Source organism: Anomaloglossus baeobatrachus, chromosome 6 (assembly GCF_048569485.1).
Source record: "Anomaloglossus baeobatrachus isolate aAnoBae1 chromosome 6, aAnoBae1.hap1, whole genome shotgun sequence".
Taxonomy (NCBI): Eukaryota; Metazoa; Chordata; class Amphibia; order Anura; family Aromobatidae; genus Anomaloglossus; species Anomaloglossus baeobatrachus.
In genome coordinates, this window is record NC_134358.1 from 422,619,856 (window position 1) to 422,646,168 (window position 26,313).

At 42.6% G+C, this 26,313-nt stretch overlaps 1 protein-coding gene across 1 annotated transcript in view; it reads right to left on the minus strand.

Annotated features, from left to right (window-relative positions):
• The window catches only part of TGM4 (transglutaminase 4), a 67,243-nt gene that overhangs the window by 6,925 nt on the left and 34,005 nt on the right, over window positions 1–26,313 (minus strand). The window contains exons 6-10 of the mRNA XM_075315170.1: window positions 17,254–17,361; window positions 16,819–16,993; window positions 15,173–15,311; window positions 14,111–14,214; window positions 6,009–6,260 (exon numbers count right to left, since the gene is read on the minus strand). Coding sequence (XP_075171285.1) covers window positions 6,009–6,260; window positions 14,111–14,214; window positions 15,173–15,311; window positions 16,819–16,993; window positions 17,254–17,361 — 778 coding nt within the window. The remainder of the gene's footprint in view (window positions 1–6,008; window positions 6,261–14,110; window positions 14,215–15,172; window positions 15,312–16,818; window positions 16,994–17,253; window positions 17,362–26,313) is intronic.

A 26,313-nucleotide genomic window follows, 5' to 3' on the forward strand; every position in this document is an offset into this window, starting at 1 on the left:
GCTAGAGGAGCTCAGTTTTGAGATCCTCAGTGTTGACTTATCTTGGCAACACTCGTGATAAGGGTTGATTTACAGGACAAGCATGTATGGAGTTACTTATCAGTGCCTACAGTTAAGGCCCCTTTACACACAGACTTTCTAGCGATCCCACCAGCGATCCCAACCTAGTCGGGATCGCTACAAAGTCTCTGGTCAGTCGCTGGTGAGCTGTCAAACAGGCAGACCTGGCCAACGACGCAACAGCGATCTGGACCTGCAGAACGACCTAGCTAGTCATTGGGGACGTTGTAAAGCAGCTTTTTGAAAGGGAATTCGCTGTAAAGTCCCCTTTACACACTGAGACTTTCTAGCGATCATGCTGCACAGCGGGAAACAAAGGACCAAAGAATGGTCCTGAACGATTTGTAGCGATCAGCAACTTCACAGCAGGGGCCAGGTCGCTGATGTGTTTCACACACTGCAATGTCGCTGGGGAGGTCGCTATTATGTCACAAAACCGGTGACGTTACAGCAATGTCGTTTGCGATGTTGCAGTGTGTAAAGCCACCTTTACATCAGAGCTCTCAACTGTTTCTGTGACTCCCATAGACTTGTGTGAAGCAGAGACGCCTTATACAATCTAACAGACATAAGTAAGCAGGGATCTTGGCTTGTGTTTAACTCTCAGTAGAAATTGCAATTGAATTAGAAGACCAAACGTATCATATGTATTTGCCAATTACATACCTCCCAAATTCTGAAGAACAGAAAAAGGGCCAAATCCCTCAAATTTTGACCAAGCTCCTAGCCACACCCTGTCACACGTATTTACAATTTCTTTCTACCCTGGCAGGAGGAGAGTCAGATAGGCGGTGGCAATGATGTACATTCAGCAGATGCCCAAGACTTCAGGGTGTAGACCCAAATCCGGGACTGTTCGCTGTATCCAGGAAGATGTGGACTAGAGATGAGCAGATCAATTCATGGAACTCCTGTCCAGTGTCCAGGTCAGTGCTCCCTGGGGGCTGGACAGGAGGCCGTGAATCTCTTACCTTCCGGTGTCCCCAATGTGGCTTTCAATTAGCCAGGGCTGGTGTGACGTTATCTGTGTGTCATGCTCATCTCGATGTGGGACCAATAGATTTATTTTTTGTTCATTCACAGTTGTAGCAGCCAGAACTTTCTCACCTTGTAAGCCTCATTATATGACATTTGGCTTATTTCTATCTGTAAAGCCGTGTTCACACATAAATACTATGGGTTTTTTTTGTTTTCTGCAGGTGTTCACACCAAACTACACAATAGCAATCATCTCCCTTATTTGATGTGTTTTTGGTGCAGATGTGAAGCTGCGTTTTAAAAGTGTTTTTATATTACAGAAAATATTTGATTCTGCACGTAAAAAAGTAAGTGCAGTTTTTTCCATGCATGTTTTTAGACTTCACATAGAAGTCTCAAAAGAAAAAAAAACAGCAAAACTGTAAAGTTCAGCAGCATCTTTAGTGCTCATGCACACGTTGTGGGTTTTTTTTGCGTTTCTACAGCGTTTTGAGCAGCAGCGTCACATTGTCAAAATGCATGCGTTCTGGTTCCCCTGCAAAGTCTATGAGAATCATGCAAAATCTGTGCGCACGATGCATTTTGAAACATTTTGATTGTCAAAACTTTGACAAAATCTCTGCGTTTATAAAAGCAGCATGTCAATTCTTCTGTCCGTTTTGGCAGCGTTCTACACCCATTGAACTCAATGAGTTGTAGAAAAACGCTGCCAAAATGTTAAGCAATGCGTTTGCACTGCATTTTTGTTGCGATCCGCATGTTTTTTTGACATAACAAAGGCTGTCTCTCTCTGTCTATGTCGGTTTCCCTCCCTCCCACCCCATCTCTCATACTCACCGATCCACGGCACGGTGCTGCACGGCGTTCACACTGTGGCGGCTTCTCCTCTTTTGAAAATGCTGACCGCTCATTAATCCATCTCGTATTCCCTGTTTCCCCCACCCACCAGCGCCTATGATTGGTTGCAGTCAGACATGCCCCCACGCTGAGTGACAGCTGTCTCACTGCAACCAATCACAGCCGCCGGTGGACGTGTCTATATCGAGCAGTAAAAAAAATGAATAACTGATTAAAAAAAACGACATGTGGTCCCCCCCAATTTGGATACCAGCCAGGGTAAAGCCACATGGCTGAAGGCTGGTATTCTCAGGATGGGGAGCTCCACGTTATTGGGAGCCCCCCAACCTAACAATATCAGCCAGCAGCCGTCCGGAATTGCCGCATCCATTAGATGTGACAGTCCCGGGACTCTACCCGACTCATCCCGAATTGCCCTGGTGCAGTGAACGGGGTAATAAGGAGTTAATGGCAGCAGCCCATAGCTGCCACTAAGTCCTAGGTTAATCATGGCAGGCATCTCCCCGAGATACCTTCCATGATTAACCTGTAAATTAAAGAAAATAAACAAACACATCCAAAAAATCCTTTTTTGTAATGAAAGACAAAAAAAACCACCCTTTTTCACCACTTTACTAACCCCTAAAAACACAACCAAGTCCGACGTAATCCATGCAAGGTCCCACGACGCTTTCAGCTCTGCTACATTGGAAGCTGACAGGAGTGGCAAAATACCGCCGATCTTGTGAGCTCCATGCAGCAACTGAAGTGAGTCGCGTGATCAGCTATGCTGTCACTGAGGTTACTCGCGGCCACCGCTCTTAGGTGGAGGACTGCAGCTGTGGCCGCGAGTAACCTAAGTGAAACCCACAGCTGATTGCGTGGCTCACTGCAGTCACTCAGGGGTTTTGCGATCACAGGTGAGTACTCCACGTGTGACCGCAAATCAGGCTGTGACACAAAGAGAGAGACACGCGATATCAGTGAACTCGAGTGAAGCTCTGACGTCACTGCTGCGGTCTCCTATGTCCTAGCACTGACCTCGGAGGTTCATCTGAGTTCATGACAGTACACAGAGACAGAGCCGAGGGATGACAATGAAGTCGGGTGCAGTTCATCCGAGTTCATTCTCATCGCCCGACTCGGTCTGTGTCTGCTGTCAGCGGGCATGTAGCAGAGCTGAATTGCCAGGGGAATGCACTGACAAAAATGCATCCAAAACGCATCCAAAATGTTTCCAAAATGCATGCGTTTTGGATGCATTCTTTTTGTCAACACGCAGCTTCAAGTCTGCCAGAGGGTGCATTTATTTCTGAACTGGTCAGGACTCAACGTGCGGACAGAGCCTTAGACACACTGTGGGTGCAGTTTTCACGAAAATAAATCCAATTTGCTTGGATTAATTAATTAAATAAATTAATTGAATTAAACGCAGCATTTATGCTACATGTGAACACAGCTTGAATTTCCAAGTAAAGTGGATGTGGTTTCATTAAAACTGAGCATCTAAAAACTCTGCTGAACTCTGCTGCTTTGGTGCTTTTTATCTTTGTAGGCTTCTATGTGTTCGCTTGAAAAAAATATGAAAAAAAAGTTGCATTTTTAAACTGAATCAAAGGTTTTCTGTACTATTAAAAAAGCACTAAAAACACAGCTTCACATCTGCACCAAAAATGAATCAAAGAAGGGGGAAACGCATAAAATAAGTACAGCAAAACACAATAATCAGAAAAGATTGTTACTGAGTGGTGCGGACAGCTGAAGAAAACATGCTGAAAAAATCAGTGGAAAAACATTTACACTTCATGTGAACACTGTCTTAGCATTACATCTTTATTACATTTTTATTGCTTTATAGTAAAAAAATCAATTGCCTTTTTTTACAACATTAACAGATTACTGTAAATAATCTGATCACTATGTTGTGCGTGTCGTTACAATTACAGTGAGAACGAATATATCTTATTTGCTTGTGATGTTTATTTATTTATACATTTTTTTTTTAAACTCCAAAAATAACATTTATGTAATTGTTCTCCATTGGTTTTAGTAATCTTATCTGGAAAAAATCTTTTATTTTCCATCTAGAATATAGGTACAAAGGTGCCATGTACAGATATAGCTCTAGGTATATGTATATTCTGTGAATTTACAGTCTGCACTCAGTTTCACATATAGAAAACCTCCTATACCTATAAGTACAGGCTGTGGCTCAAAGCTATTGCTGCTGCCTGCAATGATATAGGTTGAAGGTTCGATTTCCAGGGAGATGAGATTTTTGTAATTGTTTTTCAAACAATTTTTAAGTAGTTACTCCATATAAGAACAAATAAATCTCCCTTTTTCACCTCCAGAATACAGGTACATAGAAATGCACTGGAATGTACAGATGCATCTCTTTGTACCAGTATAATCTGTCTGTGAGTTCAGAGCCTGAAATGCAGCTTCAATGATAAAAATCCACCGATGATTGCCAGTGGAGGTTGTGGTTCATAGCTTTAGCAGCTGCCTGCAAAGATAGAAGTTGTGGATTTGATTTCCGAGCAGCCTAAATTATTAATAGAAAATATAATTGTTTATTCAATTAACGTCAGTTGGTGCAAAGCGGAGAAATGAAGTCCCCTTCCACCCCTCCCCCAGAGGAGGAAGAGCTATGGAATAATGAAGATGGAAGTGGAGAAGTCGAGACAAAGCCCTGACGTGCGGTGGCAGACAGCAGTACTGACCTCTCAAATTGGGACAGTGCCATTGAATCCGGGAAGGATGTGAGTTATACTAATACAGTCACTGCATCACTAAGCTTTGCTTACATCACAAATATGGTTTACATTCTGCACATACTCTGGGAAAACTCACAAAGAATGTAAATGAATACATCATGCACAGACTGCCATGTTAAAAACAAAGATATATATTTTTTTCAAGTGATTGGCTGTATAGTTAAACACTATTGATGGGAGAATAGTAACTATTCGTGTTTGGATTATTCGTAACGAATCCCAAAGTAATATTAACGAACCTAATGCAAGTTAACGGGGAACCCGAGCATTATTCTTGTAATGATGAATACTGGAATAGTACTCCGTATTCGGTAACCATTATCTGAACACGAATAGTTACTATTTACCCATCACTATTAAACACAAGCAACATGCTCTTTTAAAGGGGTTTGTCTAGAATTCTCATATTGATTACCTATCCTAAGGGGCCCTTTGCACACTACGACATCGCAAGCCAATGCTGCAATGCCAAGCACGATAGTCCCCGCCCCCGTCGCAGCTGCAATATCTTGTGATAGCTGCCGTAGCGATAATTATCGACATTATCGCTACGGCAGCTTCACATGCATTTACCTGCCCTGCGACGACGCTCTGGCCGGCGACCCGCCTCCTTCCTAAGGGGGCGGGTCGTGTGGCGTCACAGCGACGTCACATGGCAGGCGGCCAATAGAAACGGAGGGGCGGAGATGAGCGGGACGTAAACATCCCGCTCACCTCTTTCCTTCCGCATTGCAGACAGGACGCAGGTAGGAGATGTTCCTCGCACCTGCGACTTCATACACAGCGATCTGTGCTGCCGCAGGAACGAGGAACAACATCATACTGTCGCTGCAGCCAAAATAATGAAAATGACCGACACTACACCGATCATACGATATCTTTTGCGCTCGGTAATCGTAGTTAAAACGATTTACATACTACGATGTCGAGAGCGACGCTGGAAGTGCGTCACTTTCGATTTGACCCCACCGACATCGCACCTGCGATCAGTTGTGGAGCAGAACAGCACAGCTCCGTCATATGTATGGTGGCGCACCAGGGTACTGCAGATCCACCCATATTAATTTGAATAGGGGCAGATGTGAAGTACCTAGCTACAACCAATATGCAGTTGAAGACGCTGTGCTGTTCCAATATAACAGTACTGGACAACCCCTTTAATTGCTGAGCAGCAATCATAACATCACTGAGTACATTTATTTTCTTTCTTTTTGCTAACTACACTAAGTTCTTTAGTCTTGAGGACTCAGTCCTGAATATGCACACAAGATATTAATTACAACACATATATACGGTAATTTTTCTTGTTGTATGAGGATATATAGCGCACACAAGTCCCACATAGCTACTTACCCTCCTTGTGCTTGTACTGCAATGTAATATCTTCTCTCAGGTTCTTATTGACAGCCTTAGTACTGATGAATTTGCCAATGCTTTTTTTCTCCTCTTTTAACACGGTGAGCTGCTCATCTCCATTCATATCTTTCACCATCCATTCTATCTTGTCAGCATTTACTTCAGCAAACACAAACTTGGCATCATATGGCAGATACACCACTCCCTTTTTTATAGCAGTCAGAGAACACGGACCACACTGGAAAATCCCTAAATAATATAGAGGAAAGTGAGCATTGGTGCAAATAGCCTTGCGTTCTTCATAAAAAAAACATTAGCGGGAGAAATTTGCCATATTTTTTCAGCATTTTTTGGTGGTGCAACTCTCTTCAGCATCACTATGGATTTGTGTGAGTGTAAACTTAAAGGATTATTCTTATCACATTTATAATAATAATAATAAAGTTTATTTATATAGTGCCAACATATTCCGAAGCACTTTACAATCCGGTGGGGGGGTTGTATAGACAAAAACAAAACAAAATAGTACATAATTCAACAGCTACAGTAGGAATGAGGGCCCTGCTCGAAAGCTTACAATCTATGGGAAAATGGGGGGCACAAAAGGTGAAGCACACTTGTAGATCTGGCCAGCCATCGTTATGCTAGTTTATTGGTTACATATAAATATGAATGATCTGGTCTTTAGACAGTAACCTTTTGGGTGCCCTTACGTGCTTTTGGTTGTATGTAGGATGTGAGGACAGAAATAGGAGAGAGAAGGTTATGAGTAGCATTTAGACGGTGGGACGGGGGAGAGTTAGGTTAGTAAGTTGTTATGATAAGCTTGTCTGAAGAGATGTGTTTTTAAGGTACGCTTAAAAACTTGGGGGCTGGATATTAGTCACATTCTTTTGGGTAGTGCATTCCAGAAAACTGGCGCGGCACGAGAAAAGTCTTGGATACGGAGGTGTGAGGTTCGTATTATGGAGGATGTTAGTCTAAGATCATTTGCAGAACGATGGGGACGGGTAGGATGATAGACAGAGATGAGGGATGAGATATATGGTGGTGCAGAGCTGTGGAGAGCTTTGTGGGTGAGGGATATGAGTTTGTATTGTATTTTGTGGAGTTAAAGTAGCCCTGGCACACCGTTTATTTCCCAATTGTAATAACGAAGAAAATGAAAATCTCTTTTGTATTTTTATTGAAGAAGATGATACAGATGCAGAAAGTCCGCCTATGACAACGTTTCGGCCTTCATTTCGGCCTTCATCTGGTCGGACAGACTGACTGGACAAGTGATGATTCCCAGAAGGGCGAAGAAAAATTACAGTACTGGTGGGGATGGTAAGTAATGAGAACACGTGAATCGTCTATTTGTGGATAGATTTGTAAAATCCTAGGATAATCGCGGAGTCCCGTCAATATTTCAGATTATACTTATAGACCTATTCTGTGATACAGAAGTAATACTTCGCTCTATGCGAGCGTCTGACCAATATGTGTGGCCGGATGTATACACAATCTTTAGACAGGGCTGCTGTGTGGCAGATGGCTATCCAAGGAAATATAAGTATCAAAGAACTTGGTTTTAGTTCTTAGTTCATTTCTACATAGTAGAGAAGAAGGGTAGTGGTGCCACAAGTTACATATAGCATGAGATCCGGGGTACTATGTCTAAGACTTAGTTTATATGCATAAGGCAGAAAGAGTGAATGATTGGAGTCCACAGGTGCCTGGGAACAGGAGCTCTATGCCTCAGAAATCCGGTTTGTTTAGTTGCCAATGGGGCTTGGGGATACAGCGGTGAGGCAGGTAAGGAAATCAGTGTGTGTGAAGACCGCTTGCGTGCCTTGTGCGTCCGGTGACTCCGCGATTATCCTAGGATTTTACAAATCTATCCACAAATAGACGTGTTCTCATTACTTACCATCCCCACCAGTACTGTAATTTTTCTTCGCCCTTCTGGGAATCATCACTTGTCCAGTCAGTCTGTCCGACCAGATGAAGGCCGAAATGAAGGCCGAAACGTTGTCATAGGCGGACTTTCTGCATCTGTATCATCTTCTTCAATAAAAATACAAAAGAGATTTTCATTTTCTTTGTTATTACAATTGGGAAATAAACGGTGTGCCAGGGCTACTTTAACTCCACAAAAAAATTTTTTCCTGAGCACCTGTGAAGATGACGCTAGGTCCTTTTTGTTCTTGTATTGTATTTTGTAGCTGATAGGTAGCCAGTGTAGTGACTGGCACAAGGTGGAGGCATTGGTGAAACGGCTGGACAGCAATATGACCCTGGCTGCTGCATTCAAGATAAGATTGGAGAGGGGAGAGTTTGGTCTGAGGGAGACCAATCAATAAAGAGTTGCAGTAATCCAGGCGGGAAAGAATAAGAGTGACAGTAAGGGTTTTTGCAGTTTCAAAAGTAAGAAATGGTTGGAATCTGGAGATGTTTTTGAGATGCAGGTGACATGTGTGAGTGAGTGATTGTATATGGAGAATGAAGGAGAGTTCTGAGTCAAATATGACCCCAAGACAGTGAGCATGCTGCTTGGGAATAATGATTAATTCATCGAAGGTAATTGAGATGTCAGGTATAGGTTGGTTGGTAGAGGGAGGAAACACAAGAAACTCAGTTTTGGAGAGATTCAATTTCAGATAGAGGGAGGACATGCTTTGAGAGACAGCAGACAGACAATCTCTGGTATTTTGTAACAAAGCAGGGGTGAAGATTGGAGATGATGTATATAATTGGGTGTCATCAGCATAGAAATGGTATTGGAGACTGAATCTGCTGATGGTTTGTCCAATAGGGGCGGTGTATAGAGAGAAAAGGAGAGGGCCCAAGACTGAGCCTTGAGGAACCCCGAAGGTGAGGGGGAGAGGAGTGGAGTAAGAGCCAGCAAAGGAAACAGTGAAGGAGCGGCTGGAGAGATAGGAGGAGAACCAGGCGAGAGCAGTGTCCTTGAGGCCAATAGAGCGAAGCATGTTGAGGAGAAGTTGGTGATCCACAGTGTCAAAAGCAGCTGAGAGATCCAAGAGAAACAATAGGGAATAGTGGCCTTTAGATTTTACTGTTAATAGATCATTTGAGACTTTGGTGAGGGCCGTTTCAGTGGAGAGTAAAGAGCGGAAACCAGATTGAGAGGGATCAAGAAGTGAGTTTTCGGATAAATAGTGGATTAGCCGAGAGTGGACCAAGCGTTCAAGGAGCTTAGAGATAAAGGGAAGGTTAGAGACTGGTCTGTAGTTAGCGGTACAGTTCTGATTGAGGGAAGGTTTTTTTAAGTAGAGGGGTTATTATAGCATGTTTAAATGATGAAGGAAAGATACCTGATGAAAGAGAGAGGTTAAACATTTTGGTTAGATAGGTAGTGACAGCTGGGGAGAGAGCCTGAAGGAGATGTGAGGGAAGAGGGTCACTGGTGCATGTTGTTGGGCGGGAAGAGGCATGGAGACGCGCCACTTCTTCTTCTGTGACAGGCTCGAATATTGATCGTGAGCTTGAGGTGAGGGAGAGAAGGAGATCCAGGCTCTGAGGGGATTTTTCAAAGATTTCTTTGCGGATGTCGTTGATCTTTTATATGAGAGGAGGAGCTGTGGAGAAAATAAAGCGCAATAGGGTCTTACCCTTATAGGCACAGGGCGATAGGCAGGGGAGCAAATATACTCATCAACTGTAGTTGTGACAGTCACAACTACTGTAATCGCATAGACAAATAGATCCAGGCAGCGGCAACCCCAGGTAACTTGATAACAGAGAACAATTGTAGAAAAAGGGTTTTCTATACGCGGTATAGAAAACCCTTTTTCTACAATTGTTCTCTGTTGATCTTTTATAAGAAGAAAGTGGCCAGATCATCAGAGCTTAGGTTAGTGACCGTGGTCTGTGCTTTAGGGCTCAGGAGGAAGTGGAAGGTTTCAAAGAGTTGTTTAGGATTGTTAGCTAGTGAAGTGATGAGAGTGGTAAAGTATACTTGTTTAGCCAGATGGAGAGCAGAGTTATAGGTTTTGAGCATGAACTTATAGTGGATGAAGTCTTCAGCTGAAAGGGTTTTTCTCCACAGACGCTCAGCACACCTAGAACAGCGCTGTAGGAAACGTGTTTGAAGCGTGTGCCAGGGCTGCCGCTGCCTGTGTGTTTTTTTTCTGCATGTAGCTGGTGCAGCTTCATCCAGGGCACTCTGCAAAGTCTTATTATAATATGACACTGCAGAGTCTGCACAGGAGAGGGAGGAGATGGGAGCCAAGGATGACTGCAAATTGTTCATTAGGAGCTGGGTATTGGTGGCGCTTAGATTTCTGTATGGGTGATAAGTGGGGGCATCCCGGGTTTGAAGACAGTTTGTGATGGAAAAGGAGAGAAGGTTGTGGTCAGAGAGTGGGAGAGGGGAATTGGTGAAGTCATGAAGAGTGCAGAGGCGGGAGAAGACCAGGTCCAGCGTATTCCCATCCTCATGTGTAGGAGACTAAAGGGGGCTTTACACGCTACGATATCGTTAATGTTTTATCGTCGGGGTCACGTTGTTAGTGACGCACATCCGGCGTCATTAACGATATCGCAGTGTGTAACGCTTACCAGCGACCTTAAGCCACCTCAAAAATGGTGAAAATCGTTCACCATGGAGAGGTCGTCCTAAAACCAAAAATCGGTAATGGTTAATTATCGATGTTGTCCGTCGCTCCTGTGGCAGCACACATCGCTGTGTGTTACACCGCAGGAGCGAGGAACGTCTCCTTACCTGCCGCTGGCCGCAATGCCGAAAGAAGGAGGTGGGCGGGATGTTACGTCCCGCTCATCTCCGCCCCTCCACTTTGATTGGCCGGCCGCTTAGTGACGTCGCGGTGACGTCATGGTGATGCCGAACGTCCCTCCCCCTTGAGGGAGGGATTGTTCGGCAGTCACAGCGACGCCACCGACCAGGTAAGTGTGTGTGACGCTGCCGTAGTGATAATGTTTGCTGCGGCAGCGATCACACGATATCGCACACACGTCGGGGGCGGGTGCTTACACGCTCGATATGGCTAGCAATTGCTAGCGATGTCGTAGCGTGTAAAGCCCGCTTTAGTGAACTGTGAGAGGCTGAAGGATAAGGTTAGAGAAAAAAATGAGTGACAGATGGGGAGAGTGGGTCGTCCATAGGGATGTTGAAATCCCCCATGATGAGAGTGGGAAGGTCACAGGATAAAAAGTGTGGAAGCCAAGCGGCAAAATGATATTTATTGAATGGTTACAGCACATTATGCATCATATGTTGATCAGTGGATGTCGGACCACTGCGGACCACAGTAATTCTGATAATGAAATCGGGCAGAGATTATTTAGGGTTTACTGTTATTCACTGCAGGTAAAATTTGATACAGATGCAGCTTTAGATCGGTATGGCAGTTACTTCATTGTTTTGATTGTGGATATATCAGAGGTTGGAAAATGTGTCTGGATGTGTAGAAGGGTTGATAATCACTTGTGGTGGTGCAGCATAATGGAGCTAAGCTTATACATACTGTTTTCTTTTTCTTTTCAATATTCTTTTTATTATATAGAAAGACATTTAACAGCCTAACAATCAAAATAAAAAAAATAAAAAAATTCAACTACAGCAGATGATTTTTAGGAATGTGATATGATGAATCAGGGGAAAAAAAAAACCTGTTACATGTACAAAAGATAACTGCCATCTAGGCACAGCTGAATAATGGATGCATAACATTTCCTCCAGCTAAGAAACAAAGTTAACATAATACTGGCTCCAATCTGGAACATAACTTCCAAAAAAAAAAAAAAAAAAGAAAGAAATGAGTCTGTTTTCTGTAAAGAAAAAGCAATTACACAGAAGGAAGAAGAGAAAAAGAACAGATTAGAAGTATTAGAGGGTCACATGTCAGTGCTTTTTTTGTAAAAAAAATATTTGCTGGTACGCATCACTGAGGTGAGGAGCGGGGGGGGGGGGGTGCTGTGTCAGGCGCCAGCGGTCGAGATTGAGGAGAGGGGGGGTGGACTGTGAGCCGGCGGCAGAGATTGAGGAGCGGGGAAGGGTTGCTGTTATGCAGTCGGGAGATCCTGTGCACGGTTTACCTGTTGAGGCACTGGGCTCCTAGCCTGGACCCCATGCTGGTATATGGGCCCCCAGCCTTGGTATACATGTCCCCTGTTCTGCATTTTACAAAAAAAAAAAATCATATACTCACCTGCTCCATCAGGTCTTGAGCGGTGCAGTGCAGGCAGAACATCGCGCGCACAAGACAACAGAGTCCCAGCGCTGAGCGATGATATCACCACGCTGGGACTCTGTGTCCGGCATGTGCACTGTCATCAGCAGCAGTGCAGAGAGATCATGACACCTTCACACTGCCAGGGAATCTGTCACCTCCAATATACGATCTGACATATTAGCAGACGCATATTTGCCCTAATAGCAGCTCCCTACCCATCCTTGTGCTGTAAATTTGTGTAATATGAAAGTAATAAAAAATGTTTTATTACTTTCTTATTTCCTATGTAGATTACAGAGTCGCTGGCCCCATGGGCGGTGCCTTGCCCTATGGGCGTCTGCATACTTTCCATGGTATCACGCCTGTGGGTGTGATACCATGGAGTCACAAGAGCGACGTCCCCATCGCTCATTCTATCCTGCGCACGTTTATACTTACCATTGCGGCAGGCTTCTTTTCCGGGTGTTCACTGACCGGCTTCAGATGCGCACTGCGCAGTGCGCGTCTGAAACTAACAAGGAGAACCCGGAAGAGAAGCCTGCCGCAATGGTAAGTATAAACGCACGCAGGATAGAATGAGCGACGGGGACGTCGCTCATGTGACTCCATGGTATCACGCCCACAGGGGCGTGATACCATGGAATGTATGCAGACGCCCATAGGGCCAGCGGCTCTGTAATCTACATAGGAAATATGAAAGTAATAAAATGTTTTTTTATTACTTTCATATTACACAATTTTACAGCACAGGGATGGGTAGGGAGTTGCTATTAGGGCAAATATGCGTCTGCTAATATGTCACATCGCATATTGGAGGTGAGAGGTTCCCTTTCCTTTAACTATATCAGTGCGCTGTGCACACTGATATAGTTAATGGTATCGCAGCTCTCGGTGGGCCCCCTCTGAGCACGGGGCCCGGGGCAGCCACACCCTCTGCCCGCCCGCTAGCTACACTACTGCCCCTGCTCCTTCCATCCTCCATCCCCCTCGTTTCTCAATTCTCCATGTCCCTGATCTCACTCTATTCCCCCTGCACAGCCTGCCGCCCTCTGCACCCTCTCTCACATACCCTGCACTCCTCCATCTTCTCCTTCATCTTTCCCGCTGGGCAAAACTCCATGGCCCTGCGCACCAGAGTCACATGTACGTGACATCATCGCAGGTCCTGCAGCTCCAATAGCTGCTCTATTTGTGCCTCCGCTCCACACATGGCTAATTTGCATAGTTTACAAATTAGCCATGTGGACAGAGCCAGAGGTGCTTTCCCTCAGCGCTCTTCGGATTTTCCAGTACGCCGTACCAGCACATACTGTCGCATAAAAAAGCACTGCATGTTGTAGAGGAGGAAGTCATAATGGGAAAGGTAGGGTCTTGGGGGAGGGGTATAGAAAGTGTCGAAACCTAATTGATGTGAAGAGAAGAAATTTAGAAAAGGAGGGTCTGAGACGCAACATCAGGGCATCATGATGGCAAGATATTGGTTGGATATCCTAAAAGTTTCCCAGGAGGCCAAAATCTTAATAAATTTCGATTGATTATGGTATGCCAACACTACAAGTTTTTCAATATAACTATTGTTCTGGTGTATTCTGGCCCTAAAGTGGACTATAGTGTGTGTGTGTGTGTGTGTGTGTGTGTGTGTGTGTGTGTGTGTGTGTGTGTGTGTGTGTGTGTGTGTGTGTGTGTGTGTGTGTATACATATACATAAACTCAGCGGGTATGCCTGACTGAAAAAGACATCGGGTGCACATAAGTTGAATTATTTTTCCTTACACTTGCATATTATTTCTTATATTCTCATATAATCCTTTGTTTCCCATGTGGTTGAACAAAAACTGCTCTTCTGGTCCAAGACTTTACTAATCAAATCAGAAGTCTTTCATCTTACTCCACACAAATTACCTTCACTTGGTTCCTGTGGGGTTGCATCAATTGCTTGCCAGCCATCATATCCACTGGGAAGGTCTGGCCGTTTCATCCATACATCATTCCACACATGGAAGTTCCTAAAATAGAAAAATTGCCTATGAATTCAGATATATTCTGTAATTATAAATAAATGTGTGTAAAATGGAAGATGATCCATCCCTATATATTTAATTTTATAATTGTATATGTACAGTATATTTCATAGACATATCAAACACTTTGCCAGCAATTTGATACCTAATGATTAGAAAACCAACCAACTAAAACTATTTCAAGAGATTTTGCAGGGCTCTAATATTAATGGCTACATTTTAGGATAGGTCATTAAATCTTGGTAGGTGGAGGTTGTGATTCCTGTCTGATTACAGTTTACACATTTTTTTTTTACACTGAATGCACATTATGGGCTCAAGGTTTAAAGAAACATTCCCATCAAAGTTTTAATCCTTTATGGCAATCATGATATTATATAGCACTGTATACTTACAATTGCTCATTTTGCTTTTTTACCCAGTAAATTCCCAGTAAATTCTTCTCTTTTCTCTGCTCTATGTAGAAACAAGAAGTCTCCTGTCCCTGCATGAATCATTCCCTCCTAACAACTCCTGACCCACCTGTTCCCTCCTGCCCCTTGCCATTGACTATTGCTGTCACTCATGACTCCGGCAGGCAAAAAAAGACTGTTTCTACAAAGAGCATAGAAGGATTCAGCTAGCCAGTTTTTAATCATGTGATGTCATAGAAATATTAGAAAATAAATAGGAATTAACTGGGTAGAAGGACAAAATGAACAATCGTAAGTACACAGTGCTATATAATATGATGACTGCAATATAATAAGAGGATTAAAACTTTGATGGGAGTGCTTCTTTAAGCACATCATGTAGCAATTAGAAGATCATTTTAAAACGCTTCAGCAGTACTGTATGTTATCATATGTACCTGTCATAGATACCATAAGATATGTAGACATATAAGAGTATAAAGAGTATACAGGTGCGATGTGTGTCAGCATTTTAGAAGCACTTTTCTCACCAAACGGAATCACTGCAGTAGTCCTCTATCTTTTCTCCTTTCTCATTCATGTAAGAATCAATCTTAAGATTCTCCTCAGTATCATGAGCTGATGAAAAGTTAGTAACACTTCTTGCTGGAATCCCTATGCAGCGCATAACTATTTCAGGGAAAAAGAAAAAAAAAAAAAAACAGATAAAAGATAAAATGGACATATTCTGTTAATTTTATCCAAGCCCCAGAAATAATTGTAAGGAAGTGGACTGGCTGCTGCTGCGTTCCTTCCCTTGAAAACACCAATCATGTTATTGCATTGTCGTGTAGTGTAACTGTGATTATAATGTGATGTATTGTAATGTAAGTTATACTGTCCAGTAAGTTTATATATGTTAATGTATTGCATAGCACTTGTATAGGTAGTTACCAGACAGTGGGGTACTAGATAGGTAATTGTTGGGACTAGCCCACAATGGGAGGCGTTAATTGATAGGGAAAGAGACGGTTAATTCTAGAAGAGTTAGAGGAGACCCAGTGTTATGCCTGTATTCACTCATATACGGGTACAGGTTGAGCGGGGAAATAAAGCCTAAACCACTGAAACTGCACCAGTGGGAGAATTTTTCCAAACGGAGGAAGGAGACTGGAACGGATATAGCATGTGTGTTGAGTGTTAACGGAGACACAGAATGAGAATATAATTGAAGTAAGAGACCGACCCTTGAACAGAGCGGACCCAGACAATAGGAGCCAGAGGACAGGACTTTGTTAGCCAGGCCCCTAACTGTTAAGATAACGGGTTAATACTAACTGGCAGGTGAACAAAGTGGGCTTACCCTGGCAGATTCTCTCCAAGTGTCCAAAGGCACAAGATTCTATCTGGCACTAGTGGTTACCCCTTAACTCACTCCTCTAGGAGGAAAATAGATGAAGATATGGAAGTGTCTGGGAGCACAAGGCTCTACTCTGGCTATGGTGAGAGTACATCTCACTTCTACTCTACAAGGAGATGAGATGTGGAGCCGCTGGAAGGGAAGGTGACTGTTACGAGTTGTGTTAAAGCATTAAGCTGGTTTGTGTTGGGACTCACAGGACCAGCAAGAGTGGAAACAGCCCAGTGGGAATTGAAAATGTGTCTTGATATGTACAATAAAATGCGCTGGAACATATGTGTCTCTATCTGGTCTATGAAATTGTTGATGAAGATGAACTGTTGAGTAAAGTACTATTGTTTCAAATTAACTGGTTGTCTTCTTGTTGAAACAAGTTGCCATTTGGTCCATTATTCATAGTCTGAGTACAGACTGTGATTTTTTGACTGGTCCCAGGTCTCCTAATCATTACCCAACAGTTTTATATATATATATATATATATATATATATGAGTCTTTTAGGTTAGAGTAAGGAGAAGTGGTCAGTTCTCACATCGCATTCTGTAAAACACAGATGTGTGAAACCGGCCTTGGTCCTACCTAAACTAATGTTTTATGAGTTCAACAATGTATGTCTTTTACAGATAGAACTGCTACTTTTAAAAAAGCCATATCTAAGACAAATTTAAGTCGTCTCCTAATAATCTGAAGTGTCCCCTACTGTGCACCTTTGTGGTCCATACTCCATTAGGACTAACATGAAATAAATAAATGACTTCTTTCATGTTTTTGACTTACTTGTTGTTATTACTCCAGAGAACACCCAACACTGACCAAACAGAACAGGCCTTTTAGTTTTGTAATAATTCTGCAGAATGGCACTGCTTCCGGTCCACGTAGTGGGAGAACATCCTGCTGAATAATTTCCTGACCAATTTCCTGTCAGGACTCCACTATCATCATTGGAATTAACCTAAGGAAAGCATACGGCCGATCAGTTCTGGAAAGGCATGTCCATAATGATTACAGTGATGCATGAATGTCTACTACATGTGGATCCAACGTCTCTCTCCAGTAGGGTCATCATGGCACATGTGCAAAAACCTCACAGGTACCATTCTTAAACCATTATACATGTAAAATATAATAAATAATAAAATAAAAGTGTTCTGTGCGTTTTTTTTAAATACACAATAAGGTTCTACAAAATTTCAAATCTGGTGTAAAACATACCAAAGCTGAGAATTTCCTTGACAAAATCACAGGGTCCCTCCTTGCTGCTGGTTTGAGTCCACTACGGTCAAGAAGTAGGAAGCAACAGTCCAATACGTCTTGCTCATACTAATCATAGAAAAAAATATAAAATGGATAAACATTGTGGATAAAACTCAATTCTCATTCTGCACTATTAATTATGGTACTTTCTTAAAGTCATTTAGTGCCCTGTGTATTATATTAGGCTCTATTTGTGCTTGCATTAGATACTTTGTCTGGAGCCTCCATCAGAGATGCCAACATTTTTACCTGGAATTACAGCACTGTTTGCAGCTTGTCAAAACACATTTAAAGGGAATGTGGCAGCAGGTTTTTGCTATGTAAGCTGAAGACAGCATGCTGCAAGGATTAAAAGATAGAACTCAGGGATGCCTGTCTTGTCAAGGTCCGATCTGTGGTTTATTTGCTAAGTTTGTTTGAGCAGCAGGATCCTTATCATTGCTCAGACTACAAGGCCACGTACACAGCAGTCTGACACACCCCCTCCTCTGATTGACACCTCACAGTCAATTTACACTCTTTATTGAGAGCCTGGTGTGGGTGGGGACAGCGCTCTCAGCTCTGCTACATAGCTAAAGCTAAAAATTCTGATTGTGTCAGAACGGCTGCATCCAGTAATCTAACTTGTTTTATTTACTGCTCCATTCTATGTTATATTGTGTATAAATACAGTACAGACCAAAAGTTTGGACACACCTTCTCATTCAAAGAGTTTTCTTTATTTTCATGACTCTAAAAATTGTAGATTCACATTGAAGGCATAAAAACTATGAATTAAAACATGTGGAATGAAATACTTAAAAAAGTGTGAAACAACTGAAAATATGTCTTATATTCTAGGTTCTTCAAAGTAGCCACTTTTTGCTTTCACTACTACTTTGCACACTCTTGGCATTCTCTTGATGAGCTTCAAGAGGTAGTCACCGGAAATGGTCTTCCAACAGTCTTGAAGGAGTTCCCAGAGATGCTAAGCACTTATTGGCCCTTTTGCCTTCACTCTGCGATCCAGCTCACCCCAAACAATCTCGATTGGGTTCAGGTCTGGTGACTGTGGAGACCAGGTCATCTGGCGTAGCACCCCATCACTCTCCTTCTTAGTCAAATAGCCCTTATACAGCCTGGAGGTGTGTTTGGGGTCATTGTCCTGTTGAAAAATAAATGATGGTCCAACTAAATGCAAACCGGATGGAATAGCACGCCGCTGCAAGATGCTGTGGTAGCCATGCTGGTTCAGTATGCCTTCAATTTTTTAATAAATCCCCAACAGTGTCACCAGCAAAGCACCCCCACACCATCACACCTCCTCCTCCATGCTTCATGGTGGGAATCGGGTATGTAGAGTCCATCCGTTCACCTTTTCTACAAAGACACGGTGGTTGGATCCAAAGAACTCAAATTTGGACTCATCAGACCAAAGCACAGATTTCCACTGGTCTAATGTCCATTCATTGTGTTCTTTAGCCCAAAAAAGTCTCTTCTGCTTGTTGCCTGTCCTTAGTAGTGGTTTCCTAGCAGCTATTTTACCATTAAGGCCTCCTGCACAAAGTCTCCTCTTAAGGCTGGACTCACACGAGCGTATGGCATCCGATGCAAGAGCATCGGATGCGATATGCTAATGTCCCCCGGCTCAGGCTCTGCTGCGAGTGTGAGCAGAGTGTCATGCGACTGTAACCCGATCTTGCGATCGGGTCACAGCTGTGAAGCTGAGTGCAGGCGCTGCGGAGGAGAGGGAGGGGTTAATCCTCCCATCTCCTCCACTGTCAGCCTGTGCGTAGATCGCACTGCACTGGGATAACATCCGAGTGCAGTCCGATGTATCTCTCGCATCCATTCACTTGAATGGGTGTGAGAGATACGGCGGTAGCAGAAAAACGCAGCATGCTGACGCTTTTCTCGCATCCAGAATCTCGATGCGAGAAAAGCTGACCAACAGCTCGCACTCATAGAATAACATTGGTCCGAGTGTAATGCGAGAATTTCTCGCATTGCTTTTGTCCGTATTTGTCGCTCGTGTGAGCGTACCCTTATAGTTGTTCTAGAGATGAGAAGGTGTGTCCAAACTTTTGGTCAGTACTGTATGTGACTCTTCAGATTTTGTGTTATACTGAGCCTGAAGAAGAGACCTGCGTAGTGTCGAAAGCTTGCTATTATTACCATCTTTTCAGTTAGCCATTAAAAGGTATCAACCACTGAGGACTCTCAGTTCTTTTAAACATTTTTTTTTATCTCTACTGGCTAACACAATACAAAGATATATTATACCCAGTAATCTAAGTGATACATCGTTGGATTCAGGATCTCTTTTCCTATAACATGCTGCTCTCAAATGAGGTAGCAAAAACTTGCCGACATTCTCTGGAAAGTCAACAGATCTAACACCAAATTTTGGCTTTCATGAAAACCATAACACTGATAACAAAGCCCTATGGGAATATTTCTTCATTGCAGAATATTATCCTGCAGAATAAGACAAATTTTTCAAAAACAATTGTAAAAGACAGGGGTTTTTTACAATCCCATGTGTGTAGCTATATGCATTACAGAGAGAATAGTCCAAAATCACAAATTGTTTTAGCCAATTTTATAATCAGTACTTGTCTGATCGGGGCACTGTCACCAGTTTTGTACTGGGGTTCCTAATGGAGCTAGTATGATAGGTAACCCTGTATGCCTTCTTTTGGGATCATCAAATATGCAGCTAAACTCTTCTTATGCTGTATCTATGCATGGATGCTGACATATTGGATAATGTTATGAGGTAGAGTGTATAATATCATTCTTCAACCTCAATTACAAAGCTTGTCTAATTGCTATTTAAATAGATGTAGCTTACACATAATGGATAATTAAATCCCTAGGATTTCCCCAGGGTCCAACATATTCTTAGCATCACAATCCGTAAAGAATGTTCTGCTCCGCTGCTACATTAGAATGAAAGTACAGTTTTTTCTATGCTGTGTAAAAAGCCACTATCATGTTCTTGACTAAAATTCCTAACCATTACTCAAGTCTATAAGTTAAATCAGAAAGGCGGCCTTCTCCAGCGCGCAAGACGCTGTGCTATACTGCGCCATCACATCTATATATTCCAGGAGCATGTTTATCTATATATTGCACAGTGATTATTGACAGTATCACCGTTTTAAAGGCATATCCCTGTACAACAGTCTATTGTTTCTGACGAAGGCCCAAATATAGGGGCCGAAATGTTACATTTTTTGGACTGCCTGTACGATAAAGTCCTTATATTCATTTTGGTGTGCCGGGTTTTCCTTTTATCTATATTTACCGGTTTGAACCCTTCTTGAGCTCCCTTATTGTCAAGTGAGCCATAAACCTTATTCTACTTGTCAAATCAGAAATGTTTTTTTTTACTCAAGTAAAAATAAAAATAAAACAGGGCCATTAAAATATCAGGACACAAGGGCAGCTTCTGCCTACGGTGTATAGAAGTCTACAGGCTGCTTTATATGACTAAAGAATTACCAATGATCATGAGTTTACTATCCCTCTCCCACTAGAGGACACAATTCCAACAACAATATTATATTACTGATATAATATAAGACGGCTTATATGATTTCTGAAGATGTTGTCCTCTTTGCACACTCCATTTGTTTTATAAGGACCCCTCCAATATGCTGATCACAGAGTATCTCACTGCTAGGTCTTACACTATCCATCCTAAATGGGAATCTGTCATCTAATCTGAGAGAAACATGTTGCAGAAGCAGAGACCCTGATTCCAAAAATATATCACTTCCTGGGCTACGTTCTGTAGTTTTGATAAAATAATTGTTTTATCATAAGGAGATTTTCACTAGAGCACTAGTAAACCTAGTGCCATGTAATCCTCATGAACTTTATATAACTCCGCCTACACGAATGATTGGCAGCGTGCGGCCTATGTGCACTGTACACAGAAAGCTGACAATCAGTGATGTGGGTGGGGATATACAAATCCCAGCTCAGATCTTCAGAAGATAAAAGAGTAATTTTATCAAAACTGCAGCAAGCAGCCCAGTATTGACACATTGCTTGAATCAGGGTCTCTTGCTCCTACATTATGCTGCTCTCAAATGGTTTAGCAAAAATCTGATGACAGATTCTCTTTAATCAGTGTAAAAAACAGAAGCAAGCATTTAAACTAAACATGTCATCTGAAAAAACACTATTAACCTGTAGATATGGGGTTAATCTGCAGGTTAATATTGTTCTAAAGCTGTGAAGCTGCCGCACTGAGAGCCCGACTCATGGGAGGAAATAAACTTTATTCCACCCGGCAGCCTCCAGATTTCAGTCATTGAGGAGCGACTTCAGTCAACGGTCAATAAACAGTGAGGGGCACCTATCACCACGCCCCAGCACTGACTGACAGCCGACTAATGTCAGGCATGGTTAAAGCCACCAGTCAGGAAACCGTGAAGGGCACCTGTAACCATGCCCCATCACTGTGTGACAGCGTGGTTAAAGTCATCACTTACTGTGTACGGAACGGTGGCTGAAAAGCTGTGCTGGCTGTGCCTTTATGACAGAGTCAGAGGCTGCAGGGAGGAATAAACAAAATTTCCTCCAGGTACCCTGGCTTTAAATGCGACGGGTGCACAGATTTAGAATGCTACTATCCTGAAGTTTAACCCCTATATCTGCAGATTAATAACGTTTAGATTAGGGATGAGCGAGTATACCCGTTACTACTCGTTACCCGCCGAGTAGTACGGTATTCGGGCTACTCGTTACTCCGCAAATATCCTTGTAATTACTCGTTAGGAGTAGCGACTCCTATGTAAGTTAATGGGAAATGTAATTGTCTGCTGGACCCTACAAAGCAGTCTGGGGGTTGAGTAAAAGGCTGAAATGGATGCATGATTGTTTAAAAGCCGGGTGGTAAAAAGCAGGCGGCTTTTTTAAACAATCAGCTGATGCACGCTCCCTGCCCGGGTCCTTTGCTTCCCGCTGCCTCGCTCCCCCGCCTGGTGCTTCTCTCCGCGCTGCCCGGTGCTTCGCTATCCCGCCGCCTCCCTGCCCACTCCTAAGAAGCACAGTGCAGCGGGGAGTGCAGCACCAGGGAGCGAAGGACCCAGGCGGGGAGCGTGCATCAGCTGATTGTTTAAAAAAAGCCGTCGGCTTTTTACCGCCCGGCTTTTAAACAATCATGCATCCATTTCAGCCTTTTACTCAGCCCCCAGCCCGCTTTGTAGGGTCCAGCAGACAATTACTCGCATTTCCCATTGACTTGCATTGGACTCGCTACTTGTAACGAGTACCCGAGTATTAGGACCTACTCATTACGAGTATAGCGAGCCCGAGTATTTCACTACTCGCTCATCCCTAGTTTAGATATGCCAAGATCCCTTTAATTCATCTGAAACATAATCTCAGGAGAAATTAGGTAGTAAATGTTTTTCGCTGTGAGCAATGGGCTATCTGTGTAATGCCGGGTCATAAGGAGCAACAAGGAGCCTTTAGTACTAAGCTCAGACTTCCCTAATAAAGTATTTAAATTGTTTTTCTAGCCGAGCTTATATACCTATTTAGTTATGTCTTGTGCCTGGTTTTATAATGATGGATACTCTGATTTTAATCTGTTTTAATATTTTATAAGCTGTTCATGTTCAGCAATGTTTCTTGTTTATGTTGCTACATCCAATGGTTCGCTTTTATGCTAAAATTTGACCAAATTCTGACAAATGTTCCAGTATCTTTTCAACCAAATATAAGTTAAGGTATATTTGTATATAAAAAAAATCCTCTGAAATAGTTATTAGATTTGCTCTAAAGTAGAAAACACTGGTGTTTGTATAAAGCATTGTCTTAAGCCATAGCAACATGCAACAATTAAGGAACATCGAGAGATAAATTTGTCAACCGATGGAATCATTTTCATTAATTCTTTTTACCATCACAGTTGCATTGATATATGAAAAAAAGAAACAACAAAGAGCCAGCACCAGTGTGCACCAAGGCATCAAATATTCCAAACCGCATTACATAAATTTTTTTTTTTTTTTTTTTTTTTTGAGATTTTTGGCAAAAAAAAAGTCATGGCTGTGGGCGGGACAGGTCCAAGCAAATGCTGCATGAAGTATATATATAGCCTGTGGACAAAGCCTGATGACCCAATGTGAACAGTCACCAAACGCCAAAATCTATACAGATGGAATACATCCCAAATTGGGGTGCATAGCAAGGTGGAGGTCAACCACCGACCAATTCAACAAAGAAACAACAAAGAGCCAGCACCAATGTGCACTAAGGCATCAAATATTCCAAACTGCATTATAAAAATTTTTTTTTTTTTTTTGAGATTTTTGGCAAAAAATTGCAATTTCTTGAGCTGCTTCGCCACGTCACGGCAAATCTCATTTGAAGCAGTCCTACACTAAAATATTTTTATAAAATGTGCCATGCGGCCTCACATATAAATAGCAGAACTGCTCTCAGCAGCACTCACCTGGTCTATTGCAGTCCCGTACCCATGACTGAGTCATGGCTGTGGGCGGGACAGGTCCAAGCAAATGCTGCATGAAGTATATATATAGCCTGTGGACAAAGCCTGATGACCCAATGTGAACAGTCACCAAACGCCAAAATCTATACAGATGGAATACATCCCAAATTGGGGTGCATAGCAAGGTGGAGGTCAACCACCGACCAATTCAACAAAGAAACAACAAAGAGCCAGCACCAATGTGCACTAAGGCATCAAATATTCCAAACTGCATTATAAAAATTTTTTTTTTTTTTTTGAGATTTTTGGCAAAAAATTGCAATTTCTTGAGCTGCTTCGCCACGTCACGGCAAATCTCATTTGAAGCAGTCCTACACTAAAATATTTTTATAAAATGTGCCATGCGGCCTCACATATAAATAGCAGAACTGCTCTCAGCAGCACTCACCTGGTCTATTGCAGTCCCGTACCCATGACTGAGTCATGGCTGTGGGCGGGACAGGTCCAAGCAAATGCTGCATGAAGTATATATATAGCCTGTGGACAAAGCCTGATGACCCAATGTGAACAGTCACCAAACGCCAAAATCTATACAGATGGAATACATCCCAAATTGGGGTGCATAGCAAGGTGGAGGTCAACCACCGACCAATTCAACAAAGAAACAACAAAGAGCCAGCACCAATGTGCACTAAGGCATCAAATATTCCAAACTGCATTATAAAAATTTTTTTTTTTTTTTTGAGATTTTTGGCAAAAAATTGCAATTTCTTGAGCTGCTTCGCCACGTCACGGCAAATCTCATTTGAAGCAGTCCTACACTAAAATATTTTTATAAAATGTGCCATGCGGCCTCACATATAAATAGCAGAACTGCTCTCAGCAGCACTCACCTGGTCTATTGCAGTCCCGTACCCATGACTGAGTCATGGCTGTGGGCGGGACAGGTCCAAGCAAATGCTGCATGAAGTATATATATAGCCTGTGGACAAAGCCTGATGACCCAATGTGAACAGTCACCAAACGCCAAAATCTATACAGATGGAATACATCCCAAATTGGGGTGCATAGCAAGGTGGAGGTCAACCACCGACCAATTCAACAAAGAAACAACAAAGAGCCAGCACCAATGTGCACTAAGGCATCAAATATTCCAAACTGCATTATAAAAATTTTTTTTTTTTTTTTGAGATTTTTGGCAAAAAATTGCAATTTCTTGAGCTGCTTCGCCACGTCACGGCAAATCTCATTTGAAGCAGTCCTACACTAAAATATTTTTATAAAATGTGCCATGCGGCCTCACATATAAATAGCAGAACTGCTCTCAGCAGCACTCACCTGGTCTATTGCAGTCCCGTACCCATGACTGAGTCATGGCTGTGGGCGGGACAGGTCCAAGCAAATGCTGCATGAAGTATATATATAGCCTGTGGACAAAGCCTGATGACCCAATGTGAACAGTCACCAAACGCCAAAATCTATACAGATGGAATACATCCCAAATTGGGGTGCATAGCAAGGTGGAGGTCAACCACCGACCAATTCAACAAAGAAACAACAAAGAGCCAGCACCAATGTGCACTAAGGCATCAAATATTCCAAACTGCATTATAAAAATTTTTTTTTTTTTGAGATTTTTGGCAAAAAATTGCAATTTCTTGAGCTGCTTCGCCACGTCACGGCAAATCTCATTTGAAGCAGTCCTACACTAAAATATTTTTATAAAATGTGCCATGCGGCCTCACATATAAATAGCAGAACTGCTCTCAGCAGCACTCACCTGGTCTATTGCAGTCCCGTACCCATGACTGAGTCATGGCTGTGGGCGGGACAGGTCCAAGCAAATGCTGCATGAAGTATATATATAGCCTGTGGACAAAGCCTGATGACCCAATGTGAACAGTCACCAAACGCCAAAATCTATACAGATGGAATACATCCCAAATTGGGGTGCATAGCAAGGTGGAGGTCAACCACCGACCAATTCAACAAAGAAACAACAAAGAGCCAGCACCAATGTGCACTAAGGCATCAAATATTCCAAACTGCATTATAAAAATTTTTTTTTTTTTGAGATTTTTGGCAAAAAATTGCAATTTCTTGAGCTGCTTCGCCACGTCACGGCAAATCTCATTTGAAGCAGTCCTACACTAAAATATTTTTATAAAATGTGCCATGCGGCCTCACATATAAATAGCAGAACTGCTCTCAGCAGCACTCACCTGGTCTATTGCAGTCCCGTACCCATGACTGAGTCATGGCTGTGGGCGGGACAGGTCCAAGCAAATGCTGCATGAAGTATATATATAGCCTGTGGACAAAGCCTGATGACCCAATGTGAACAGTCACCAAACGCCAAAATCTATACAGATGGAATACATCCCAAATTGGGGTGCATAGCAAGGTGGAGGTCAACCACCGACCAATTCAACAAAGAAACAACAAAGAGCCAGCACCAATGTGCACTAAGGCATCAAATATTCCAAACTGCATTATAAAAATTTTTTTTTTTTTTTTTTTTTTGAGATTTTTGGCAAAAAATTGCAATTTCTTGAGCTGCTTCGCCA